The 22,620-nt window shown below is 44.6% G+C and overlaps 2 protein-coding genes across 6 annotated transcripts; both read left to right on the forward strand.

Annotated features, from left to right (window-relative positions):
* The first annotated feature begins 14,037 nt into the window (after positions 1-14,037).
* Positions 14,038-18,629, forward strand: LOC120448326 (isocitrate dehydrogenase [NADP] cytoplasmic). Of its 4 annotated transcripts, XM_039630276.1 has the most exons (4): positions 14,077-14,177; positions 16,342-16,503; positions 16,962-17,018; positions 17,099-18,629. In XM_039630276.1, the coding sequence occupies exons 2-4, from the start codon at positions 16,402-16,404 to the stop codon at positions 18,377-18,379; spliced, it is 1,440 nt and encodes a 479-aa protein (XP_039486210.1). In that variant the 5' UTR covers positions 14,077-14,177; positions 16,342-16,401; the 3' UTR covers positions 18,380-18,629. The 4 variants fall into 4 exon arrangements, with proteins under 4 accessions (XP_039486213.1, XP_039486210.1, XP_039486211.1 ...); XM_039630277.1 differs by lacking the exon at positions 14,077-14,177 and having other exon boundaries at positions 15,985-16,503; positions 17,129-18,629; XM_039630279.1 differs by lacking the exons at positions 16,342-16,503; positions 16,962-17,018 and having other exon boundaries at positions 14,038-14,177; positions 17,129-18,629.
* Positions 18,630-18,691: 62 nt separating this feature from the next.
* LOC120448324 lies at positions 18,692-22,527 on the forward strand. 2 transcript variants are annotated; one of them, XM_039630274.2, is made up of 6 exons: positions 18,692-19,027; positions 19,090-19,420; positions 19,483-19,887; positions 20,437-20,805; positions 20,868-21,572; positions 21,626-21,981. In XM_039630274.2, the coding sequence occupies exons 1-6, from the start codon at positions 18,698-18,700 to the stop codon at positions 21,832-21,834; spliced, it is 2,349 nt and encodes a 782-aa protein (XP_039486208.1). In that variant the 5' UTR covers positions 18,692-18,697; the 3' UTR covers positions 21,835-21,981. The 2 variants fall into 2 exon arrangements, with proteins under 2 accessions (XP_039486208.1, XP_039486207.1); XM_039630273.2 differs by having other exon boundaries at positions 18,721-19,027; positions 21,640-22,527.
* Positions 22,528-22,620: the final 93 nt, after the last annotated feature.

A 22,620-nucleotide genomic window follows, 5' to 3' on the forward strand; every position in this document is an offset into this window, starting at 1 on the left:
TGTTTTTTCTTTTTGTTTTTCGATTTATCGGCCGCTTTTCATGGGTTTTTTTTCCTGTAGCTGGTATTCCTCTTGTTGCAGTCGTAAATATATGTTTTTCGCTGTGGAAAGGAGTCAGTGTGGTGAGGGGAGGCTTGACTTAAACTCTGAACTTTGAGGGTCAAAAACGGAACGAAAAGGTTTCTTCTCCTTCATTTCTTTCTATTTTTTTTTCATTTTGGGGTAAAGGAAATGCGCCCCACTAACAAGCAACAAAGAAGAACAAAAAAAAACAGAGGGAAATAATAATAATAATAATTTCTGTTTTATTATTTTGCAGTTGAACCGGCCGGCTTGCGGCTCACACGCCCCTCATTCGCATTCAATGGGCATTCGAGCGGTGCGCGCAGTCGCTCCACTTTAAAACGAAAGACTTAGGCAGCGAACTTGCGCGTCAAGCGAAGAAAACCCGAAAATGGGAAATTAACACCTGAACCACCTAGCTCTTGTTTGGGCCACTAGGCCCTAAAACTTATTTCGTTTATTTCTCTCGACCGCTGTCTTTTGTTTTTTTTTTGTGTTTTTTCTTCGGTTTTTGCTATTTTCACTTGCTGTGACGACCTTTGCCTGTCTCTTGTCCCCTCTCTCCCGCTCAGTTTCTTTTAATATATGTATATTTTTTTTTTGGAATTCGGGTAACGTTTTTGTTGTATCTGTTCGTCGTTGTATCTGTTGTGCCGCTGCTGCCGCTGTTATAAAATTTCATTTTATTGCAATGCATGAGTCTGGGCCGCCGAGTTCGAGACTCGAAGACTGGAAGACTGAAAGACTGGGTTTGAGAATGTGGCGCTCTAGGGCATTACCGTTAGGCGGCTGAGAAGAACATGACAAAAAAAAAAAAAAAACTGAGCTCTGCCTATATAAAACATCTACTAACTCCAGCATTTTATAACTTAATAAAAAATGTGAAAAATGGAAGGGAAAATGGAGCTGACAATGAGGCAGGGCCTAAGAGTTCGATTTAAATTGGTCTAAGGTGAAATGGCCTGAGAACTAGTCGCTGCACAGAGAAAAACGTTAGGTTAACTTTAAAAATTGTATTTAAAGCTTGCATATATCTATAACAAAGAAACTGTGCAAACTGTGTCGACACTATTACTTTAAATTGAAATGCAAGGATAAGAATAACATGTTTCATAAGGCTACTTGTAGTCTTTCTGAAAAATGGTTTGGCTTGTTTGTAATAAAAGGGGAATTCATCATATTTTAGGAATAACTAGGACCATATTCACAGAACTATAAGACACAATCCATTCCTTCAATTTCAGGAATAGATGTGAAATTTAACCAAGCAAAAAGCTGACTAAGTTATGTGGTTCAGGGTGGCGTTTGTGGGAGTGTCTGGAGAACTGGCCGGCTCAATTGTGTGACCCAGTCAGCCTTGGAGATGCCGATGCATATATAGATGCAGATGGAGATGCAGATGGAGATGCAAATGGAACTGGAGATGGCGGAGATCTTCCGCAATCGATCAGCATGTGCAAAGTGTTGGGCTGGCGACCGCTGAAGAGCGAAGGGGATCAGCATTTTTAGTTAGCGGTTTTTGCGCTTGCTCTATCGGTCGCTGGGTCGTCATCAATGCGATGCGATGCGATGGCATAAGATGGTGTGGTGTGGTGTGGTGCACCGAGAGCCAAATGCAACAGCCTGGCTAAGAAGCTGGCCGAGAGACACTCAGACAGCAAAAGCAAAAAGCAGCGCGATTCTGGCACCGTTATGCACCCAATATGGCGACTCCACCACCAGCACATGTGCCAGTGGAGCTGGAGCTGAAGCTGGAGTTGGAGCTGAGGCTGGAGTTGGAGCCCAAGCCAAAGTTAAAGTTAAAGCTAAAGCCAGAACCGAGCTGATGCTGGACTGGCTTTGGGTGCATCTGCATCTGTTCGCTTCGGCTGGGTTCTGTGTGCTGTGTGTTCTGTTGCTGGTGCTGGTGGCACTGCCAATGCCACTGCATCTCACTGCATCTGCAACCGCATCTGCAGCAAACTGGACAGGAGAACGCTGCACTGTCTTCACTTGACTGCCTTCCCATGTATGTTTGTCTATCTGGACGCTCGCTGTTTGTTTGTTGCTTGGTTCGTTGGTTGGCTGGTTGGTTGGTTGGTTAGTTTGGTTTGTTTGTTTGTTTGTTTTCCTGGCGAGTGTGTCTGTCCGCAAGAAACTGACTGAAATTACACACAGTTGGCCCGATGGCCGCGCCTTAGTCCAATTCCAAAAAATATCCCTCGATCATTATTATCATTAGTATTATTTCCTTCTTTCTTTTTCTTTTTTTTTTGCCGCTCGCTTGTTTCATAAATGCAAAACCATGGTTTTAGCTACCGTTTTTTGTTTTACTGGATTTTCGTTTGTCACACGCGTCGCGGCACTTTTGGTATATTGAGTTTGGAAAACGTTTTCAGTTTAGTGTGCAAAGTGCAGCCACATCACACGAAGATGAGCTGAGCTGAGCTGGGCACGTCCGCACGTAACGATGGTCAGCAACGAACTGAAGAGGAGCCAGCCAGCCACGGACTTAAAGAACCAAGACAAGCAGCCGCGGTCGCAGTCGCGCCGCAGCAGCAACATCAGCGGCAGCAGCAGAAGCAACAGCAGCAACATCAGCAGCAACAACAGCAACAGCAGCAGCAACAACAGCAACAGCAGCAGCAGCAACAACAGCAACACGAGGCGAACTCTTGGCTGAAAAGAGAGCTTTTGGCCAAAGTCAAAGTCAAGGCAGCGAAGCTTTTGAAGACACGACAAGTGCCGAGCTCTTGGACTCACGTGGTTGCTGTTGCTGCTGTCTGCTGTTGTTGCTGTTTGCTGCTGTGCTGCTGTGCTGCTGTTGCGAGTGATGTTGCTGCTGCTGCTATGCAAATGTGACCGCTGCACAGGCGCAGCAGCAGCAGCAGCGGCAAACGCGCTGCTTTATTTGTTTCTTTAATTATGAGTGTCAGGTGCGAGAGAGTGCGAACGCACAGATTAAGAGAGATAAACGGCGTAGCGTTTGTACACCTACACGCCGAAATCGCCACTTGTTGCTGCCCGGCAGCTGCATTCAGTTCGAAATTAACCGCTTTATCTTACAGTGCCACATCTATGGATCAAATGGGCCAAGTAACACGATTTCAATAAGGATAAACCTTTGAAGATTATATTTTGATACGTAATTTATAAAATGTATATACAAACTAACAATCCAAATTTATCAAGTTATTAAGTTATTAAGCTGTTACAGCATATTACGTTAGGTGGTTAAATTTCAGTAATATTTAAGCCGAAATATGTTGAAAACGTATCTTAATACAACAAACCTAAAAATTTGTATACATTTTTTTTTTAAATTTCTAAATGCTGCTTTTTAATCTTAGAAATCTTAGAAAGTCACCAGTTGTATTGTGTCTCTTCTTTGATATTAATGAATATGATGTTTGAGGAAAGTACACCATAGAGAGGCCCAACTGTAGTTGATTTTCGTTTTTCCACTTCCGTCACTTGAAGTTGAACCCGCGTTGCAATAGCAATGAGGCAAGTGAAGCAACTGAAATCGACTTGCGAAACGTTAAGAATAATCTTCCAAGTGAAAAGTGGAGGTGGCGGTGAGGATGGAACTGGAAATGCGGATGGGAATGGGGATGATCGTGGTCGGATCCAACGCACTCCATTTGGCTGGGAGTCCAAAAACTATACAAATGCGTCTTCCCTAATTGAATAATGCCACGGCTGCCCTCCCTTTAAGTCGTTCGAGCTCTTTAAAATTTAAAATTATAATTTAATGGTTTTAAATTGGTCGCTTGGGGTGTAATTTTCGCATTTGAGTTCATTTTAAACAAACTGTTTTTCGCTGTCAGATTTTCAGATTATCCAGAGGGCAGTACGAAAAGTTATGAAATGTGCAGTGCAAATTGCACGTTTTCTCTACACATAAAAGTTTTTTCACATACGACATGCAAAATGAAATGAATGAATTTTTAAACCGATTAAATACGATATGGGTAGAACTTTTTAACCCACCCACGCACTCGCCAAGAACTGACTGAACTCAAGTCGGGTGTAGACATCGCATATTGTGCCAAGTGGTCACTTCAAAGCGCTTTTGATCGTTTTTGATTTCACATTCAATTTTATATCTGCCCGCTTTGTTTCGCTCATTCTCGGCGAAAACTACAAAAAATTGCTTCGATTTTCGAGCATTTTCTGGAAGACAGCATCTTAATTTGAAGATTTATTTCAAGCACCGGAAGCGGAGCACCCTCCTCCACGAAAAAAAGAGTTGATTGTCCCGAATCGAAATCGCATATAATGGCCATATATGTACATATATGTATAGCCATAATTGACGCTGATTGTCCACGGTTACTTGCTTAATTCTGATTTCTCACTTTCGGGTGGGGGCAATGGAATCGGAGTCGATGGAATCAATCGATCAAGATCGAGGAAACGTGAGAGGATTGAACCCTTAAAATTGCTTATGAACAGGAATATAATGGAACTAGGCTGAACTAAAGGAAGTTGTAAAGATCTGGGCATATCCTATATGTAATGAAGAATAATAGAAATAAATAGTGAAAAGGTTAAGTTTAATTGCAATTAATAACTCTGAAAATAGCATATAATTTATGAAATATCAACTTTATAAGAAAAATTAAATACGAATTTATTTTACATATTAAAAATCTTAAACTCATATTAAAAACCATTTAAATTTGAATACAGAAATGCTACTTTTATTTTTTCAAGAAGAAACCGTAACGTTTTTTACTGAAACCATTTGGTAATCCTCTTAGCAAAAGCCAAAACACTGCAAAAATGTTGTGTAAATTCAATAGAAACTATTGAAAATCGGAAAAGTTTCCGATGGGTGAGCATTTAGTGTTGAAAACCATGAAATTGTTATTAATGTCTCGACAAACAGCCGGCAGCCAGTGGCCATCATCATCGCATTAGGAACAATGAAAAGCAAAAGTAAATCGAAATCGTAGCAAAGTTGAAGACACTGCACTGGAGAAATGTTCATCATCATCAGTGGAAGTTGCGGCAGCAACAGGCAGCAGCAGAAGCAACAGCAGCAGCCGCAGCAGCAACAGCAACTGCAACAGCAGCAGCAAGATCGGCGGTGGCATCATTATCATGGCCACGATCATCGACAAGTGGCGAACAATTGAAAAGTGCTTTTGCTTTGCTCTTGGGGGAACACGTGCCGGGTCTTTTTGGATTTTTATTTCTTATACTTCTGTTTCTGTTTCATTTTTTTTTGGACTGCTATCGATCTTGAGTGCCGGTGTACCTGTCGCTGCCGCCACGCCCCCCGCCCCCCTACACACACACACACACACACACACATGCACACAGGTGCCCAAAATGCTCGAAATGAACAGTTGCCGCCGGAGATCTTAAACTTTCATTTATACAATTGTCTTCAAACTGTGCCGCGCTTGCCGCTGCTCCAAAATGAAAGTCGGAACAAAATGGATTTGCTTTTCGGAATTTTTGTCCAACAGAAGGCATATACACACAGTCAAAAAAAAAAATACAAAAAATTAAGAGAGGGAAAAAAGGCATCATTCTGCTGCTGTTTGCTCGTTTTGGGCCACTAGTTTATTGCAGTTTTGCGGCCATGTGCCAAAGGAAAGGTATGCGTACCTCTTGCCCACTTTTGCCCACTTCCACTGTCCAATATCTCGTTAAATCTAAATGTGCTTTTCTTTTCTGCCTTTTTTCGGGATCGGGATTTCTGCACGCGGGGATCGCTCTCCATCTCCATCTCTTTGCGCCCGATCAACTTTCGCCGCAGAATTTGCGAAAAAAAATCACATAAAAAAAAAAAACTAAAAGTTGTTGCCCTTTCATGGTTCTCTGCCCATCTTGAGACCCTATTCCTGCCCAGGGTCATTGAACGAAGGTTTTGGCAAGCCAAAAAAAAATAAAAAAATAAAGAAATAGCAGCCCAAACTGGTTATTATAATTTTTCGGCTTTCGCAGAAATGCACGCAGCTGCCCGGACAGCGTCCCCCATTAGGTTGGCCCCATTCCCGGGCCGATGGGTCCAGGAACTGGGCTTGGCCACATGACAGGCCGCGTCCCAGCCCCCGAATAGGCTCTACACTGAGAGAAAACGGAACTGAATCCGCTTTCTCCAGGTGGCTCATCGGTGATAAGCCGTCGACCTTTTATAGGTATCCCCTCTATTAAGCAACATTCTTTTTTAACTGCTAAAGTTCATTAATTCATATGGTTTATACAATAACACATACTGAAACATCAGTACTTAAAATCTTCATTATTACTCTTATCATCTTTCGATTATCATTACAGTCGTGGATAGTAACATGGATTGTCTTCAGGTGTAACTTGTTTGGGTATTTGGCTTCGTGACAAATATGAATATTTTTTGAGAGCATGAAGTGGGCCGCAGGAGGAGTGGAGGAGTCCAGTCACGGGCAGCCACATCCACATCCATGCCCATTCCCATTCCCATTGCCATCTCCATCTGCACAGCCTCATCCTCATCCCCATGCCAAGTACCAATCCACAGCGGAGCACCGCGAACGCGGAAGTATTTAACGTGTTTGTTTGTCCATGCCAATTCCATGGCTTCTGCCGCATTTTCAGCTCCAGCTTCGAATTCTGGACTGGAGTTGGTGCTGAGCTATGGAAATGGAGCTGCGATGCTCCGATGCTCGGCAGCAGTGGATTGCTGGCTCTTTCATTTGGGTTTGGTGAAAAGTGTTTTGTATGCAAATCATTGAAATTACATATTATGGCCAGTCTTGCAGTAAGTAGCAGTTGGCCTCAAACCGAACCCACTGACATGCACCGTGCAACTGGGCAACTGGACAACCTGGACAACCTGGAGCACACAATCGCTGGCTGGCCGGCGATGAAGACCTCAAATGGCCAATGTAGAATGGAGAACGCGAATGGAAAGCAATTGGCTGAGAACTGGCCACGACAGATCGTAAATTCATTAGTGCAATGTTTTCGGGAGGTCTGGCAGCTGCGGTCGATGTCTTAGTTTCAGTTTCCCAAAAAACGGAGTCTGAGTAAACCAAAAACCAAACCAAAATTCAACTGACACCTCGTGAGGGAGTGTTATGAAGCTATTCTGCCAGAGAACAAATTTAAGTCTTATTTACGAGGCTGAACTGGTTTCGCAAAGTAATTATTTGGTTAGGAATTTAAAACGAATGTGCTTCACTCACGAAAAGGAGAGCAAATATAGTATATAGAATATAAACCAAACTAGCTGATAAATACGCTACAAAGACTCGAATTTCATAGCCTTTTTATCAGCAATAAATATTAAATAAATTGTGTCGTATTGTTAAACAAAAGTGCAAAAGTAAATTACCTAATTCAAAAAAGAAGAAAAGGATGATCTGCTCTTGGTTTATTTCTGCAGTTAAATTTCCTCTTATGACCAATCAATAGGATTATCCTTAGAAAGTGAGCCGCCGACCATTAGGAAGCGTCAATCAATTGGAGCGCAATTTCACTGCCATGCACGCACACACCAAATACCAAATACCGAATACCAAATGGGGCAAATGGGGCGTATGCGCAATTTCTAGTGCGAAAAGGAAGCGCGCGGCAGTCGAGGGGTTCGGATGGCATACTAAGTCGACTTTAATTAAAATGACAGACCATTAGAAAACCATTTGCCCAGATGAATATTTTTACGACTTGATTTGGCGCAATTGGAAAATGGGAAAACTGCAATTGGGCGAGTATGCGGTTTAGCCGGAGGAAAACCCCGCCAGTGGTGGCAAAAGGGGCGGTTTCGGGGGCTTCCGCTGCGGCGAAACGAAAACTGATCATTAAAATGCACAGTTGAAAACGCAGGTGAAATCTCATCTGGCGGCTCTTGCGGTTTCACAGCCACCAGTCTATATACTTGTATATACATACATATATGTATATTGTACATATATATAGGTACAAGAACAGTTCCATCTGACGCTTTCTACACGGCCGATTGAATAATTCCCCAGATTCATCATTAGGGAATTCGTGGTAAGTAAGAGCCTCGTTTTTCTTCGAAGCATACATTAATTGATTTGTTTCGTAACCGAAATTAGGTAATTCGAAAAGCGAAGAAGCAGCGAGGAAAACATTTAAACGCTCAAATCTTCTTTGACTTCGGGGCACACGTGAAAGTTCGTTCATAAACGAAAGCAAAACGTAAGCTAAACATTTTGTTTGTAGCCGGCCAGTCAATGTCATTAAACAAAATGAAGCAGAACAGCGTTTGGGCCATGAAAGGCTTTTAACGCGTCCAAAAAGGGTGGAGATCGAGGAGTTTGGGGAGTGTGTGGTGTGTGGATGATGATGATGATCATTAAATGCCAAAAAATGAGCAGTGAATGAATGCAGCGAATGAAATGCCCAGTGTTTCCAAAGTCAAATTATAGCAAAAGCAAAGCTAAAACTTTAATGTCTCAAATGCGTCGTTTCGTTTCGTTATCGTTTCTCATTTCTCCTCGGCGAGTTACTATGAGTATGAGTATGAGTATATTAAAAGTGAAAACATGTAGCCGCTCTACTCATTTCATTTCATTTCATTTCATTTTGATTTCATTTCATTGGCAAAGGGACGGCAAAGCCAAATTGGCATACAAATTGCGTATACGTAATTTTAATTGATCATTTAAGCGATTTAGTTTCTGTTTCTTGTTGCTTACATAAAGCATTTCTTTTCGACTTTTTCCAACTTCTTCGCTATTATGCTAATTTCGCTGCGCATTTAGAAGGATTAATGAACGCCATTGACAGATGTATGAGTAAAAGTTGGCAATATTTTATGACACATTACCTAATCGGTGACTGCGGATCACAAGTCCAACTTTCTTATGCAAATATATTAATCATTAATGATGCTACGAGTGTTGTGACAAGAATTCTTTATTCAAATTCAAACATAATCAGACCCCCCATTTAACATTTTAACATACCTGCTCATTTTAATTCACGTTAATAAATAATTTTTAAAATGTAGTCCACTTAAGCCCAGCTTCATCGTTCCCTAACCAAATCGACGTTGAGCAGCATCTCTGAAAATTCCTCTTCTTGTTGGCAAAACTAAAAATGCTCGGAGCAAGTGAAAGTGCCTTAAGACACATTCAATTTCGAATAATTTCGCTATCAATTAATAAAACGCGCAACGTGCATGAATGAGCGAATCCGAATCCGAATGCGATTGCTGTGCTCTGCTCTAAAAAGATCTGCAAAAGATTAATTGCCGGCCAGTTTGAGGAGGCATCATTAGCACATCATTACTGTCTGTCCCCAGTTGAAAATCGTAATGATTACTATGGACATTTGAATGGGAAGTCTGGCATCGTGTTGCGGTGAGAAAAGTGCTTCGAAAGCGAAGGTCCGCTGTGTTCCTTCCTCGCCACACAAACCATGATGCTTTCAAAACTGCACGGATCCGCAATAGAAGGCCTGCCCTCCAGGCCTCGTGGGCAATATCTCTTACCCAGAAACAAAACCCGAGGAAGATCTCATGCTGCGTAAGCGTTTTAGCGCAAAACGATGAAAGTGCTGCCTGTCTGAAGGCACTTAAAAAAAAGATGTGATCTGTACTTAAATGTTAAATGGAATGAAGGATAAAATAAAACTTAACGTACTCTTATTCACATATGGTCAACCATTACTTTCGGTTACATTTATTTTTTCATATTCTAGTCAGTTCAAAAAACTGTTCAACTCATTTGTTTTCAGTGCTTATTCAAATGCTTCTTGGTGGCATTTCTCCCTGGCATGATGCTCAACAATTGCCAACCGGGCTGAATAATGATGGAAACGAAAAGCATGTAAAACATCGCACAAAAATCAATTGGAAATTTTACTTTCGACGACAAAAAGACAGATCGCGAATGGAGGCGGAAGATGGGGCCTCTATCCATCCAATAAAATGAGATAGACAATGTAGACAATGTTGAACTATTTGCGCTGTCCTATGCTGTATAATTAAATTTCTTTCCCGTTTGATTTTCACCCTCCAAAGTACAAGTCATCCGAAAGACAGAGTTCCCAATGCCGTGAAGGGTTTTTAGCAAAACTTCACGCCTGTCACGGCCGCAATGAATTTGGCATTTGGCATTTGGCATTTGGCGCTGGGATGCCAAAAACCAGAAACAAACTGCCAGAAATGTATTTTTATCATATTTCACGAAAAGAGGGCTGCTTTCATGGGCAGAAGAAATGGGAAAATAATTATACAACCTGTGTGCTAAAATTAAAATTGTATAAAAAGAAGCCAATGGGGTCTTCCTGTAATCAAAGGTTCAATCTTCGCAGAAATCCATAAGATTAATAGGTAATTTATTCAAAAGGCGTGATAATCAATTCTATTAAAATAGATCCAAGTAAATTAAGGAACAATCACTAAAATATGTAGATACAAATATATATTCCTAATGTCTGCCAGCAGTCTCCTCCTTCTCTTCCTGTAATCAAGAGACCCCATGTTGCCTGTCTCCTCCTCATTGTCCTGCCTGTAGGCCTCTCTCCGATCCCAATCCCAATCCGAATCCCAATGCCAATACCAATACCAATCCCAATGCCAATACCATTCCCCATGCTAGAATCCAAACGCTTTCAACATTTCCGCTGCAGCTTCAATTACTTTCGAGCCGGTGGAAAATTTGCATACAACCAGATGGAACACATGAATTAATATTTGGCTATTGGCCATATTTAGCTGACACAACAATAGAAGCAGTCCATGTCTGGCATAAACCATGTGAAAGCCGAAAGCCAGCCAAACAGCCAAGATCGCCGGTTCGAGGGCGCATTAATGATTTCTCACATGGAGCTGGATGCAAAACCGAAACCGCAGTCGCCAATTCAAAGTTGCGTAGCTGTGATCTTGGCCCTTGGACTCTGGTGCTCATGTGGATGTCTCTGGGCCTGGTCGATACATTGACCCAGTGGACAATTGGTATGCAATGTGGCCAATTGGCTGCACTTCGTTGGCAAGCTCGGTGGCGAAATGGGAAAAACAAATGCCTTGGCATTGCTTTCGATTTTGAATGATTTCGCATACCCTTGCAGAAAGTTGTGTGGACTTGTTATTTAATAGTAATTTATCTCTAAAAATTTGTCATATTTATGTTGTTTGGTCACTCCATAGAAGAAAGTACTTTCTGTTTTTTTATGACCAAAAATCAGGGTATCAACTTATTCGATGCTTACCATGCAACTTGCACTTGTATTCACGTGCTGCATTCATTTTCAAATCCCATTCGCAATATGTGCAAGTTATTGGCAAGGTTTCCTAGTGGACAACGCTAACGCCTTTCACCTGATGGGCTAATGAACAATGCATCGCCGCCTAAATCAGACGGACAGTCAAATTAAAAACCAATCAATTCGATGGGAAGTAAATGATGCCGCAAAAGACGAAGACGAGCCCAAATCCGATGCCTCAGTAGCCCACAACGTCAATGGTGGGCTCAAATCGGGCTATTTTTGTAGCGGCTTAGCATACATTTGCATAAGCAGTAAAGTCCGATACATAACTGTAAACATAATGAAACGATCGCTGGATCAATAACATGAAAAAGCCTTCTAGAAGATCGAAGAAGCGACGAGAGCAAGAAAGTGATATGGAGCAGTCGGAGATTTCCTTTCCATGCATTCTACTCGTAAAACACATTTGCATCTGGGCTGGGCGAGAAATGAAATATGTGTCACACCAGATCGGCAATGCGATTAAGATATCAACTTTGGTATGAACACACAGATAGGAGGTGAGTTGAAAGCGCTTTCAATATCTGGAGTGTTGAGTGATGAGAACTGGTGAAACTGAGAAGGAACTTCAAAGTGGGATGATACCTGGTCCCTGTTCGGGCGCCATCATGTTACTGCTACTACGGTGCTTACTAATTATAATTATATAAAATATATAGAAATCCTAATGACATACTTAAGATCTTGTCTAATTTTATATATTTCTTTGAACTAAGTCATACAAATTAGAAGACTTGATGATCAGCACGCTCCCATCGCTAGCGCCATTGAAATGGAAACTGGCCAGGCTTACTAGCTAACTGAACTGGCTAACTGGCTAACTGGCTGACTGGCTGACTGGCTTACTGACCAACTGGCTGACTGACAGCCACACATCGTCTTTAGAAATGGCGCACAAAAGACAAGCTGCTGCTGTTCAGCATAGGAGTTGGTTCGTTTTGGTCTGTTTTTTGTTTTGTATGTTGTTTTTGTTTTTCGTTTTTTTTTTTTCTTCTCTTTGACGAAATTGACTTTCTCCATTCAATATAATTAATAGTAATATTCCGATGCCCTGGCTACACACACACACACACGTCTTCAGAATGGTAACAACCAAAGACACCCGGCCGCTTGGAATGTGAACAGGAAGTAATTTGTTATTGCAGGCGTGCATTAGAGATCGAAAGGCGTTCGAAAATCCATCACATCACAGCGAGATCCGCTGCACGTGCACGGCATCGCAGTGGGAGAATTCCTCGTGGCGGTCAAAAGGAATTTGCACCGCACCACGGGGCGTATGGGTAACAAGTGAAATGGCTGGAATGCCAGCCGCTCACCCGGGCGGATGAGTGATGTGCGCCGGGTATTTACGAGCATTTTTCTATACGTATTTAAAGATCTGCCACATTTTGTTGTTTATGCAAATTGTCTTCATTCGAGGGCGCTGGCTACTGCTCACTTTCAAAACGACAGACAGAAAGCATATTTAGCTAATATTTAGGATGCCTTCTTCTGCTGCTGCTGTTGCTTCTGCTGCTTTTACTTTTCTCCTTAGCATTCCGCTGGCTGAAACTAAAAGTAGTTTACCAGACGCTTCTTTCTTGGGCATAATTTTTTTTTCTTTTTCGCCATCTGTTTACATAACGATGAACCACAAGAAAAGTAATAGTTTAACAATGCCAACTAACAAATAAGGCAGTGCGGGCACGCACTCCACGAAACTATCTGCCATCCAAAGTGTGAATGATGTGGCTGGGCAAGAGCAAGTGGCCATGTAGCCAAGTGGCCAAGTGGCAACCAGTGGCCATTTCACGTTCATTGACATGGCTAATGGCTGGCACTGGTGACTTGGACTCCAGCAAGGTAAAGTGAAGTGGTGCAGGGCAGAAAGCAAAGCACGTCGCACACTGAGGTTTCGCCGGCACGCGTTTATTTTACCTGAGAGGATGGGCCAAATCCAAATATGTTATTTAATGCATTGGCATGCACAAATTAAGATTCGTTATAATTGGGGGTTATGTAAGCGCGCATAAACGGCGCTTATCTAATGCCACACGGCAAAACGGCAAAGCAAAGAAAGCGTCGCAATTAGACGAGTTTTCTAGCCAGTTTCTGTCAAATAATAGGCCCAAGATCGAGTAATTTTCATGCGTGTTCGGTTTGCTGTCGCCGCATTTGATGTTTTCCAGCCGCGTTGCTTGAAAATGCTCATCGGGTGCGGTCCCTAATGAGATGGGTAACTATGTACGGGGGGAAATAAAATATGTAATTTTGTGCGATAAGAATAACAACAGAGCATGTTAATGAGCATGTTTTTCCCTACAATAAAGATTCATTTTGAAAGATCTCTAATGTTTATAGCACCTTTGAAGAGAAGTAATTCAATGATAATTAATTACAACCTAAGCGAAAGAACGTAGCACTCGCGTCTTAATGGCAACACACTTTCGCACATTAAAAGCGGTCACAACAAAAGATGGCAATTTTTATTTTTTGCATATTTAAGGCCAGTTAAACGGCTGCGGCAAACATTTCACTTTTGGAGCACATTTTATGGATTTTCTTTTAGCGCCATTAAGGCAAACGATCGCACGCTGCCCTCAAAAGTTGTGGTAATTGAAAATTCAAATTTGATGTTTGGCGGTTCAGCAAGACGAGCGAAAGCTGAATGCTGCAGAACTCGAGACTAAAGCTTAAAGTTTGAGAAAAGCTCAAGGCAAGCAGCTGATTGGAATAACATGTTTTTATCTACGGAATTATCTTTCACACACGCCACTTCTTGCTCTTTATTGTTGTCGTCGCCAAATCAGTTTCAGTTATTCGCTGCGTCTGATTGGGAGTGGTTCGCCATCTTTCGGTCTGCAATAAAATTTAGTCTGTGTTCTAACGTTCTATATCCGGCATTTTAAACAATCTGAAAGGTAAGTGGAGCATTCGGGAAGCGTTATATAAGGCGGTTTAAACTCCACGGCCAAACATCAACTTTTGATCGCATTCCAACCGGCTTTTTAATGCTGAATATTTACTGCACCGGCTGAATTGCAATTTATCTGAGCAAAAAAAAAATGGTGGACTTCCAAATCGGTTGCGATATGTAGATTTGCAACAATTCAAGCCTTCTTAAATGCATATAATTAGCGCTGTTTAACTTTATGCATAACCTCTGGCCCAACCTATTTGGGGCCGAACTTTCCCCACCGGTCTGTTTTCATATGCATTTTACTTGACTGCCGCTGTTTTTGTTTTTTCTTCGCACCGGTTTGCCTCCTCCGAAAAGAGAGATACAGATAAAAAAAAAGAGAGAGAAGAGTTGACTGAGAGAGAGAGAGAGAGAGGGCTATATGTGGTTAGACAGAGACACGTAACCCATTCGACAGGCCTTTTCACTGCCACCTGATTCTCCGGCTCTCCAGGTGCTGTCCAAAGTTTAATCTTGAATTCGTGTCGACATTTTTAATTAAACCTATACAATTACTATGCATATCTACAGATAGATGGTTCGAGAAGACCTCCAGATAGCTCGTATCTCATTAGCACTGTTGCATGCACAAATTAATACCATCTTTAAATTTATAAGTTTTCCCTATGTTTTCAGTGCTAATAAGTGCTTTTCATCTTAAAAGTTTAATAATTTGGGCGCAGCTTCGTAGATTAGCGAAAAAAACTTTGCTTAAATAGTTCTCGATTTTCTCATTTCTCAAGCCAGTAAACAGACCTCTGTACATGTAATAACTATTATTATATATGCCCATGTGAAAAATATTATTTTTTCTCAAATTTCTGGTGTATTTCAATTAAATTTAAAATGTTCATAATGTCCAAGGGTCAAAAGCCATAAAAATTTGACTGCCTAATCTTGTGCATTTCAATTTTAGTTCTTACTAATATACATTTTAACCATATAATATTTTGGCACTAGAAAGAACACATGATGGGAAAATACCATATGGATTATATCTAGATAATTTATTCGCCCCTTCATAACAATTCCAATTGAAAATCTTATCAGAATGGCACCATGTACGAAGTCTTGTGAAATTCATTTGGTGAAAGCATAAATATTGTTTTTTCGACCGACTTCCCCATTTCTCCCACCCAATTGTTGGCGTGGCCTGAGCTTGTGGCGTGTTCAACGATCGCGCCACCTCAATATGTTAATTAGATAAACATATGTGCCTCTGAAGATTTTAAGATATATTAAGCCAGACAGTCGATGGGTCTATTAACGCAGAAAAGAAAAACCCAGAAAAGCATCACGCAATCGCTATTTTGTTTTGGAAGTAAGTGGCATTGACTGAGCAGATAAGAATTGTGGACGTTTCGAGATAATCAGAGCGAGCCTCCCTCGCAACAATAAAACACATTGGCGCCCAAGTTCAAAAATTATCTAAGCTTTGACATGTCATTTGGACAATCGTTATCGATAATACCACGAGTTCCAGCTGATAGAGAATTTGAATGAAGTTGAATAAATTTGTCAAAAGCCACGCGCTTTTCTAGTTATTATTCCTTATCAAAACGAGTCGGCCGTGAACTTAGAATAAAAGTTGCGGGCCGGCAATAGTGGAAAAGTTTTTCGCCAGCTGATAAAAGCAACAGTTGTCATTCGAAAGAGCGTCAGAGAGATAGAGGGAGGTGAAAGCAATTGAGAGAGAGGGACAATGCCACCCGCAATGCGATAACGATTTACAAATCAGCCGGCGATAACGATTACATGTTTACCCGGTCGCCGAGTGTTTATTGTTTTTATACTCTTGTTACATTATTAATTAAAACTGGTGGCTTTTAAGTGCGCCGAGTGTTGTGAGAGCAGCTTATCAAAGTCCGAGGTTCTAAATCTTATCTGACTGGGCATTTAGAGCGTTGTGATTACGCCGATTGCGCAACAATTTCATGATTGTACGGCACCCAAGAGAGTCTGGAACTGCAGCGTATAACGGCACTTTACAGTTATCAGTTACGGTTTGAGCGCGTCTGACGCCCACAGCATTTTGCTTTGTCTGGAGATTTCTCGCTTTCCCGGGACTCCAGTGTCAGTTGTATTGTTCCACATTGGTGACAAACACTTTCGTCTCTCGTTTCCAGTCGTCGGTTCATTCATAGTAATATTACCCACATACACATCCACATCCAACCGGTTGTAAAATGTTTGCCCTGCGCCGCACAGCCGCAATGATGACGTCGGTCCACCGGCAGCCGCAGCTCAGCCAGGCCGTTTTCCGGGCGAATTTCGCCATCAGCGCCGCGGTAGGTTCTCCTTGCATCCTTCTCCACGTCCTCTGTCGCTCTAAGTCTTTCTGCTTACCAAACTTCGGAATAGGGTGCGTCGATGAGTGATAAAAAAATATATTTTAAATTTTCCAAGTTTTAAATGAAAACTATCAACAATCACCTTAAGCCTATGCAGTTCTGCTAGCATCAAAAGTTTTTTTTTTTAAGTTCAATCTCTATGTTTGTAAAGTAGAAATATTAACTTTTTGGATAACAAGCAAATACCTTAATAAATATTTAGTCGTTATAGCATGGCGAAATATTAAATATTAAAACGTTAAGATAAGGGATTACTTTCGAAACAATGTTCTTTATTTTCTTTCCATCAATATCGACACACCCTATCCCAGCGGGATCAAAGTTCACTTTGCTTTGACCAGCTGTCATCTTATTATCGTTATAAGTTTCGCCTGTATCGCCTGTATCGTCTGTAGGACCCCAAAACGCAAAAAATATCCATGGATAATGAACGGATTTCCGCCGTGAGCGAGGTGAATACTCCAACACCGCAGCTTGCAGACATAAATCCATTTTTAACCTAGCTAATAAGATTACTATCCTGCCCATCAAGCACTCAATTGAGGTATGCTCTCCCGCACAGATGGCCCAGAAGATCAAAGCCGGACCCGTGGTGGATGTCCTCGGTGACGAGATGACCCGCGTCATCTGGGACTCCATTAAGGAAAAACTGATTCTGCCCTTCCTGGACATTGAGCTGCACACCTACGATCTGGGCATTGAGTACCGTGATGAGACCGAGGACCAGGTCACCATTGACTGTGCCGAGGCCATCAAGAAGTACAACGTGGGCATCAAGTGCGCCACTATCACTCCCGACGAGAAGCGCGTGGAGGAGTTCAACCTGAAGAAGATGTGGAAGTCGCCCAACGGCACCATCCGTAACATCTTGGGAGGCACCGTCTTCCGTGAGGCGATCATCTGCAAGAACGTCCCCCGTCTGGTGACCGGCTGGCAGAAGCCCATCGTGATCGGTCGTCATGCCCACGCCGATCAGTACAAGGCCGTCGACTACGTGGTTCCCGGACCCGGCAAGCTGACCCTGACCTGGAAGGGTGCTGATGGTCAGGTCATCGATGAGGTGATCAATGACTTCAAGGGCCCCGGTGTTGCCCTGGGAATGTTCAACACTGACGCTTCCATTGTGGACTTTGCCCACGCCTCTTTCAAATTCGCTCTGGAACGCAAGCTGCCCCTGTACATGAGCACCAAGAACACCATTCTGAAGAAGTACGATGGTCGCTTCAAGGACATCTTCGAGGACCTGTACAACAAGCAGTACAAGAAGGAGTACGAGGCGGCGGGCATCTGGTATGAGCACCGCCTCATCGACGACATGGTTGCTTATGCCATGAAGTCGGAGGGTGGCTTCGTGTGGGCGTGCAAGAACTACGACGGTGATGTGCAGTCGGACTCCGTTGCCCAGGGCTACGGATCTCTGGGTCTGATGACCTCCGTGCTGCTGTGCCCCGATGGCAAGACCGTGGAGGCTGAAGCCGCTCACGGAACGGTGACGCGCCACTTCCGCTTCTACCAGCAGGGCAAGGAGACCTCGACCAACCCCATTGCCTCGATCTTCGCCTGGACTCGTGGCCTGCTGCACCGTGCCAAGCTGGACGACAACGAGCCACTGAAGCAGTTCGCCGAGACCTTGGAGCAGGTGTGCATCGACACCATCGAGGGCGGCGCCATGACCAAGGATCTGGCCATCTGCATCAAGGGCAGCATCAACGCCGTGCAGCGCACAGACTACCAGGAGACATTCGAGTTCATGAACACGCTGGCCAAGAACCTGGAGGCTGCCCTGGCCAAGAATGCCGCCGCCGCCAAGTGACTATCCGGCGCTCAGGTCGAGCAGCAGGCCTCGCATCTCTAGAGAACCACTCAGCGAAGCCTCGTCCTCGTCACCATATTCACAATATTCCCATTCGTTTTTGTAGATGTGCATGTCCTAGGCTAAATATCCGTGTCCTCGACGCATGTTCCACACTGTTTCATTGTCTCTGCGAGACGCAAAAAAACCCAGATTTCCCTTTAACGTCTAACGGAAAAGAAATTTCAAATAAATGTATTTTTATACCGGACTCGAGAGGTCTTTAACCCAGTCGAGGGTGGGCTCGTTACGAGGCCCGGTCCACTTGTGCGGCTTCTGATGGCTCTGGGTTTATTGGATTTGTCAGCGAAATGGCCACAGTTGTGTTCTAACATTTGGCGGCACCACACCGAGACGATTCGAGCGGAAGGGGATCAGGATCCTGTTCGAAGAAAGAAATTATCGATGCTAGCCGAAGCATTGGGCTATGGCTACCTGCTGGCCTACGTGATCTGCCTGCTGTGCTGGCCAGGAGAGGCGTATCCCACCAGCAGTAGCTACCGGGATCTGGATATATGCAACCATTGGGACGGACGACGTCACTTCCTGGAGCTGGGAAGTCCGGCCGGCGAGCTGCACGCCCGTAATGTGACCACCACTGCCTATAGGGTAAGTGTATTTTCCAGTTTCCCTGGATGGGATTTGGTCAGCAAGTGTGAACTTACAAGCAGAGCTCGCCGCTGGGCTTCAAGAACGATGCAGTGGCTGGGGATGTGTGGTACCAGTGCAGCCTGGAGCTGGTCACCTGTGCCGAGTGCGTCATCCGAGTGGCCTTCACCTATGCCAACTTCTCCAAGAGTTGTGGCAATACGGGCGGCAAGTCCAGCATGTGTCCCTGCGAGCATATCCAGTTTTCGGAGCCGCCCTACGATTCCACCATTTCCGGTCAGGAGTTCTGCGGCGATGGCAAGGTGTTCCGGAGCAAAACCAGGACCCTGCAGTTGAAATTCTTCTACAGAGCCAGCAATGCGCACGTGTTCTCGCTTCAATACTTCTCGGAACGTAAGATTAGAAATAGTTGGTAGGTGTTTAAGAAAGTTCTATCTGGATTTCCCTCGGAATAGGCAACGTACGGATAGTCAGTGGTTCGCCCAAGCAGTCCATTGTGGGCAATGGGAGTACAAAGACCCAGCCGCAAGTGATCTCCACGCCGTATTTCCCAATGGCATATCCTCGCGACTACGGTATCGAACACATCCTTACCTGCGAGGCGGACAACTGCCAGGTGCGTTTGGATTTCACAGACTTCCAGCTGGGCCTCACCTCCACTCTGGAGATCTTCGACTCCAATGGCCAGATGCTGGACTCCTATACGGGCGAGCACTTCCGTCCGCCGATCACGGTGAGCAGCGGGAAGTCTCTGCTCCTGCAGTTCCGTGGAAATTCCGCCACCGGAGTGGGTTTTCGCGCCGAGGTCAGCTTTGTGTCGTCCAAGCAGCTCAAGGACGAGCGACTGGTGCCCTACACAGGTGAGTGAGTGGGTTGCAGTACACTGAACAAAATTTAAAACTATAAAATAGTTAATTTCTAGATTAAGGGCAACAGGATTTTAGAAGTATACAACAATATGATCTTCAGTTTAGAACTCTTTAAATTTATAAACTTTCAAGAAACTCCAATTCGCTTTAAGCTTGAACCCGATTTCAAGAAGCATTTTTTTTCTCTGTGGGAATAGGTACATTTGAATAATTGTCGGATTAGTCGGGCACTTGAAAGTCTGCAGGCAATTGTCATATTGATTTTGGCAGAGGAAGTGGGTGGAAGTGGGTGGGCACTTGGCGAATATCAATGTCGATGCAAGGCGCTGAAGTGGAAACTGGGTGACTCTGGTTGGGTTCGGTTTTGTAAGACAATCGATTTCTTGGATCATTGCCCGGAGGGGTGGTGGTGAAGCCAACACTTGTATATAATCCGGGAATGGGTTGGTTATGCACTATTGGGGCAGGTTGGATCACATGGCATGATGCAACCGCATGGAAATATGTACTAATGTATACTTATCTGTATTCCTGCTTTAGATTGCGGCGGAATGGTTACCGGACCTGGTGGCGCCATCACCATGATGAACATGATCGAAAATGCCACGGACGTGCGGCTGTTTGACTGCATCTGGATTATAAAGCCCGGCAACAACTACATGATGATGAAAACCCACATCTCCTTGAGAGTGGATGACTTCTACGGCATGGCCGCCAGATCGGAGCTGACAATCCGGCAGGGCACCACCTCGGATGCCGTGGAGATCGAGAACGTTATGTGGCCGAACAATGGACTGAGCAAGGAGAGCCATGTGGCGCCCATCCTCAATGGCTATTACATTCGACTGCGAGGCGTATTCGGGATGTCCTCCAAGCTGGCCATCGTCTACAGCGTATTCAACTATTTGAGTGAGTTCGATTGGAAATTTGGAATATTTCATTATGTATAATTTCCAATTCCAATGGTTTAGATTGCTACATTGGCTCGGAGTTTCTGTGCGGGAACAACCACTGCATTTCCATTCGCCTCCACTGCGATGGCTTCGACCATTGCGGGGATGGCAGTGATGAGCCGGATTCCTGTGAGGAGGACTGGGCGCACCTGCATCACGATCGTCGCTGGTACTCCCACAAGCCCAACTATTACTTCCCCAAGATAGACCAGTATCCGGATCTCAAGACGGCCACGGGCATTTTCATCATCAGCACACTGGGCATATTCGGTGTGCTGTCCGGCTGGATGGTGATCCTGTACAGGATGGGGGTTAGAGCACGACACCAGCGGGAGCTGCAAAGTCACCTGCAGACGATCAGCGAGCTGTTGGATCGCCAGGACGAGGATCGCACGCCCGATGAACCACCCAGCTATGAGGCGCCACCCGATTACGAGGAGGTTATCAAGGTGGGGATGCAACAGGAGCTACGGGAGCCACGTCGGCAGAGACGAGCCCGCCGAGCTCCCCCTCGAGATCGGAGCTGCAGTCGTGCCGCCAGCAATTGCACCATGCAATCAGTACTCCCACTGCATCGCAGCTGCAGCCTGGAAAGAGATCAAGAACTGCCCAGTACCTCAGCGGCGGCAATGACCCATGCGGTGGCGGCCACGGATACAACGGAGGATGCGGAAAACGTCCAGACGATGGCCCAGCGAATGCTCCTCGCCACGGCTATTTGTGGTAGGTCGAGAGTTTCCCCAAATCCCACCCTGCAGTCGCTAACTTACCCACAGAGTCCCACTTGCAGGCACTGCAGGCACGTCTCTCCCGGCAGCAAAGGAACCAGGGCACCGGGTCCAATCCGTGGGGATTTCAACGAGCGCGTCACCGATATCCACTGGGGGTGAACTACCCACAGCAGGTGGGTCAGCCACGACGCCCGGTAGCACGGCAGATGAGTGCACCCAGGGAGGCGACTCACTTAGCATTTCACTCACTATAGGCCTCCCCTCCACGACGGCAGAGAGTCCTGTGACAACCGACCAGAACCAATTCCAGAGTCCGGAGCAGACAAACAGCAACTGCACGGAGCACACGTACCTGAAGAGATCGTGGCTGGTGGTGCAACAGGTCCCAGCTGGAAGGGGCTACCGAGTGCGGAGACTGCGACACACCTTCTCCTCTCCCGAAGCCTTCACTACCGATGAGCTGCATCTGCCGTATCCAGATTTCCTCAGCTACGGCACCAATCTTCCACATGAACGGAGTAGCAGTAATTTTGGATCAGAGTTGTCGAGGGATCCATCGAGTTATAGTGTGGGAAAGCGAGCTCGCTTGACCCCCGAGGACACAAGTGTATCGCAAACCATTACCCAGGAGCTGGAACAATCCAACCAGACACTCCAAAGCCATGTGATAGTGGAAAGTCAGCCGAGTCACAGCGAAAGTGAGAGCGAAGGGGAGCAGCAGGTGTCCTGCTTTGGAGCCGTAGCCCAGCGACCCAAGCGGCGTCATCGGGGTCATGTAAGAAGCCGATCCTTCAGCAATGCAGGTGGCGGCAGTGCCGGAAGGAGGCGTCTTATGCAGCGCAGCTCGTCGGCCGATCTTTTGATGAACTATGCGACAATGGCGGTTTCGACGCCACAAAAAAGGAGCGAGGGAATGCAGCGGTTGTTTTTCATTTGAGCGGTAGTTTCTCCAGACTGGAGAGTGGATATGGATAAGTGGAACGATAGTATTAAAGCCTGGTGTGATTCTGGTCGGGATCTAGTCACATATAAATAAGCCT

Source organism: Drosophila santomea, chromosome 3L (genome assembly GCF_016746245.2).
Source record: "Drosophila santomea strain STO CAGO 1482 chromosome 3L, Prin_Dsan_1.1, whole genome shotgun sequence".
In the NCBI taxonomy this organism is placed as follows: domain Eukaryota; kingdom Metazoa; phylum Arthropoda; class Insecta; order Diptera; family Drosophilidae; genus Drosophila; species Drosophila santomea.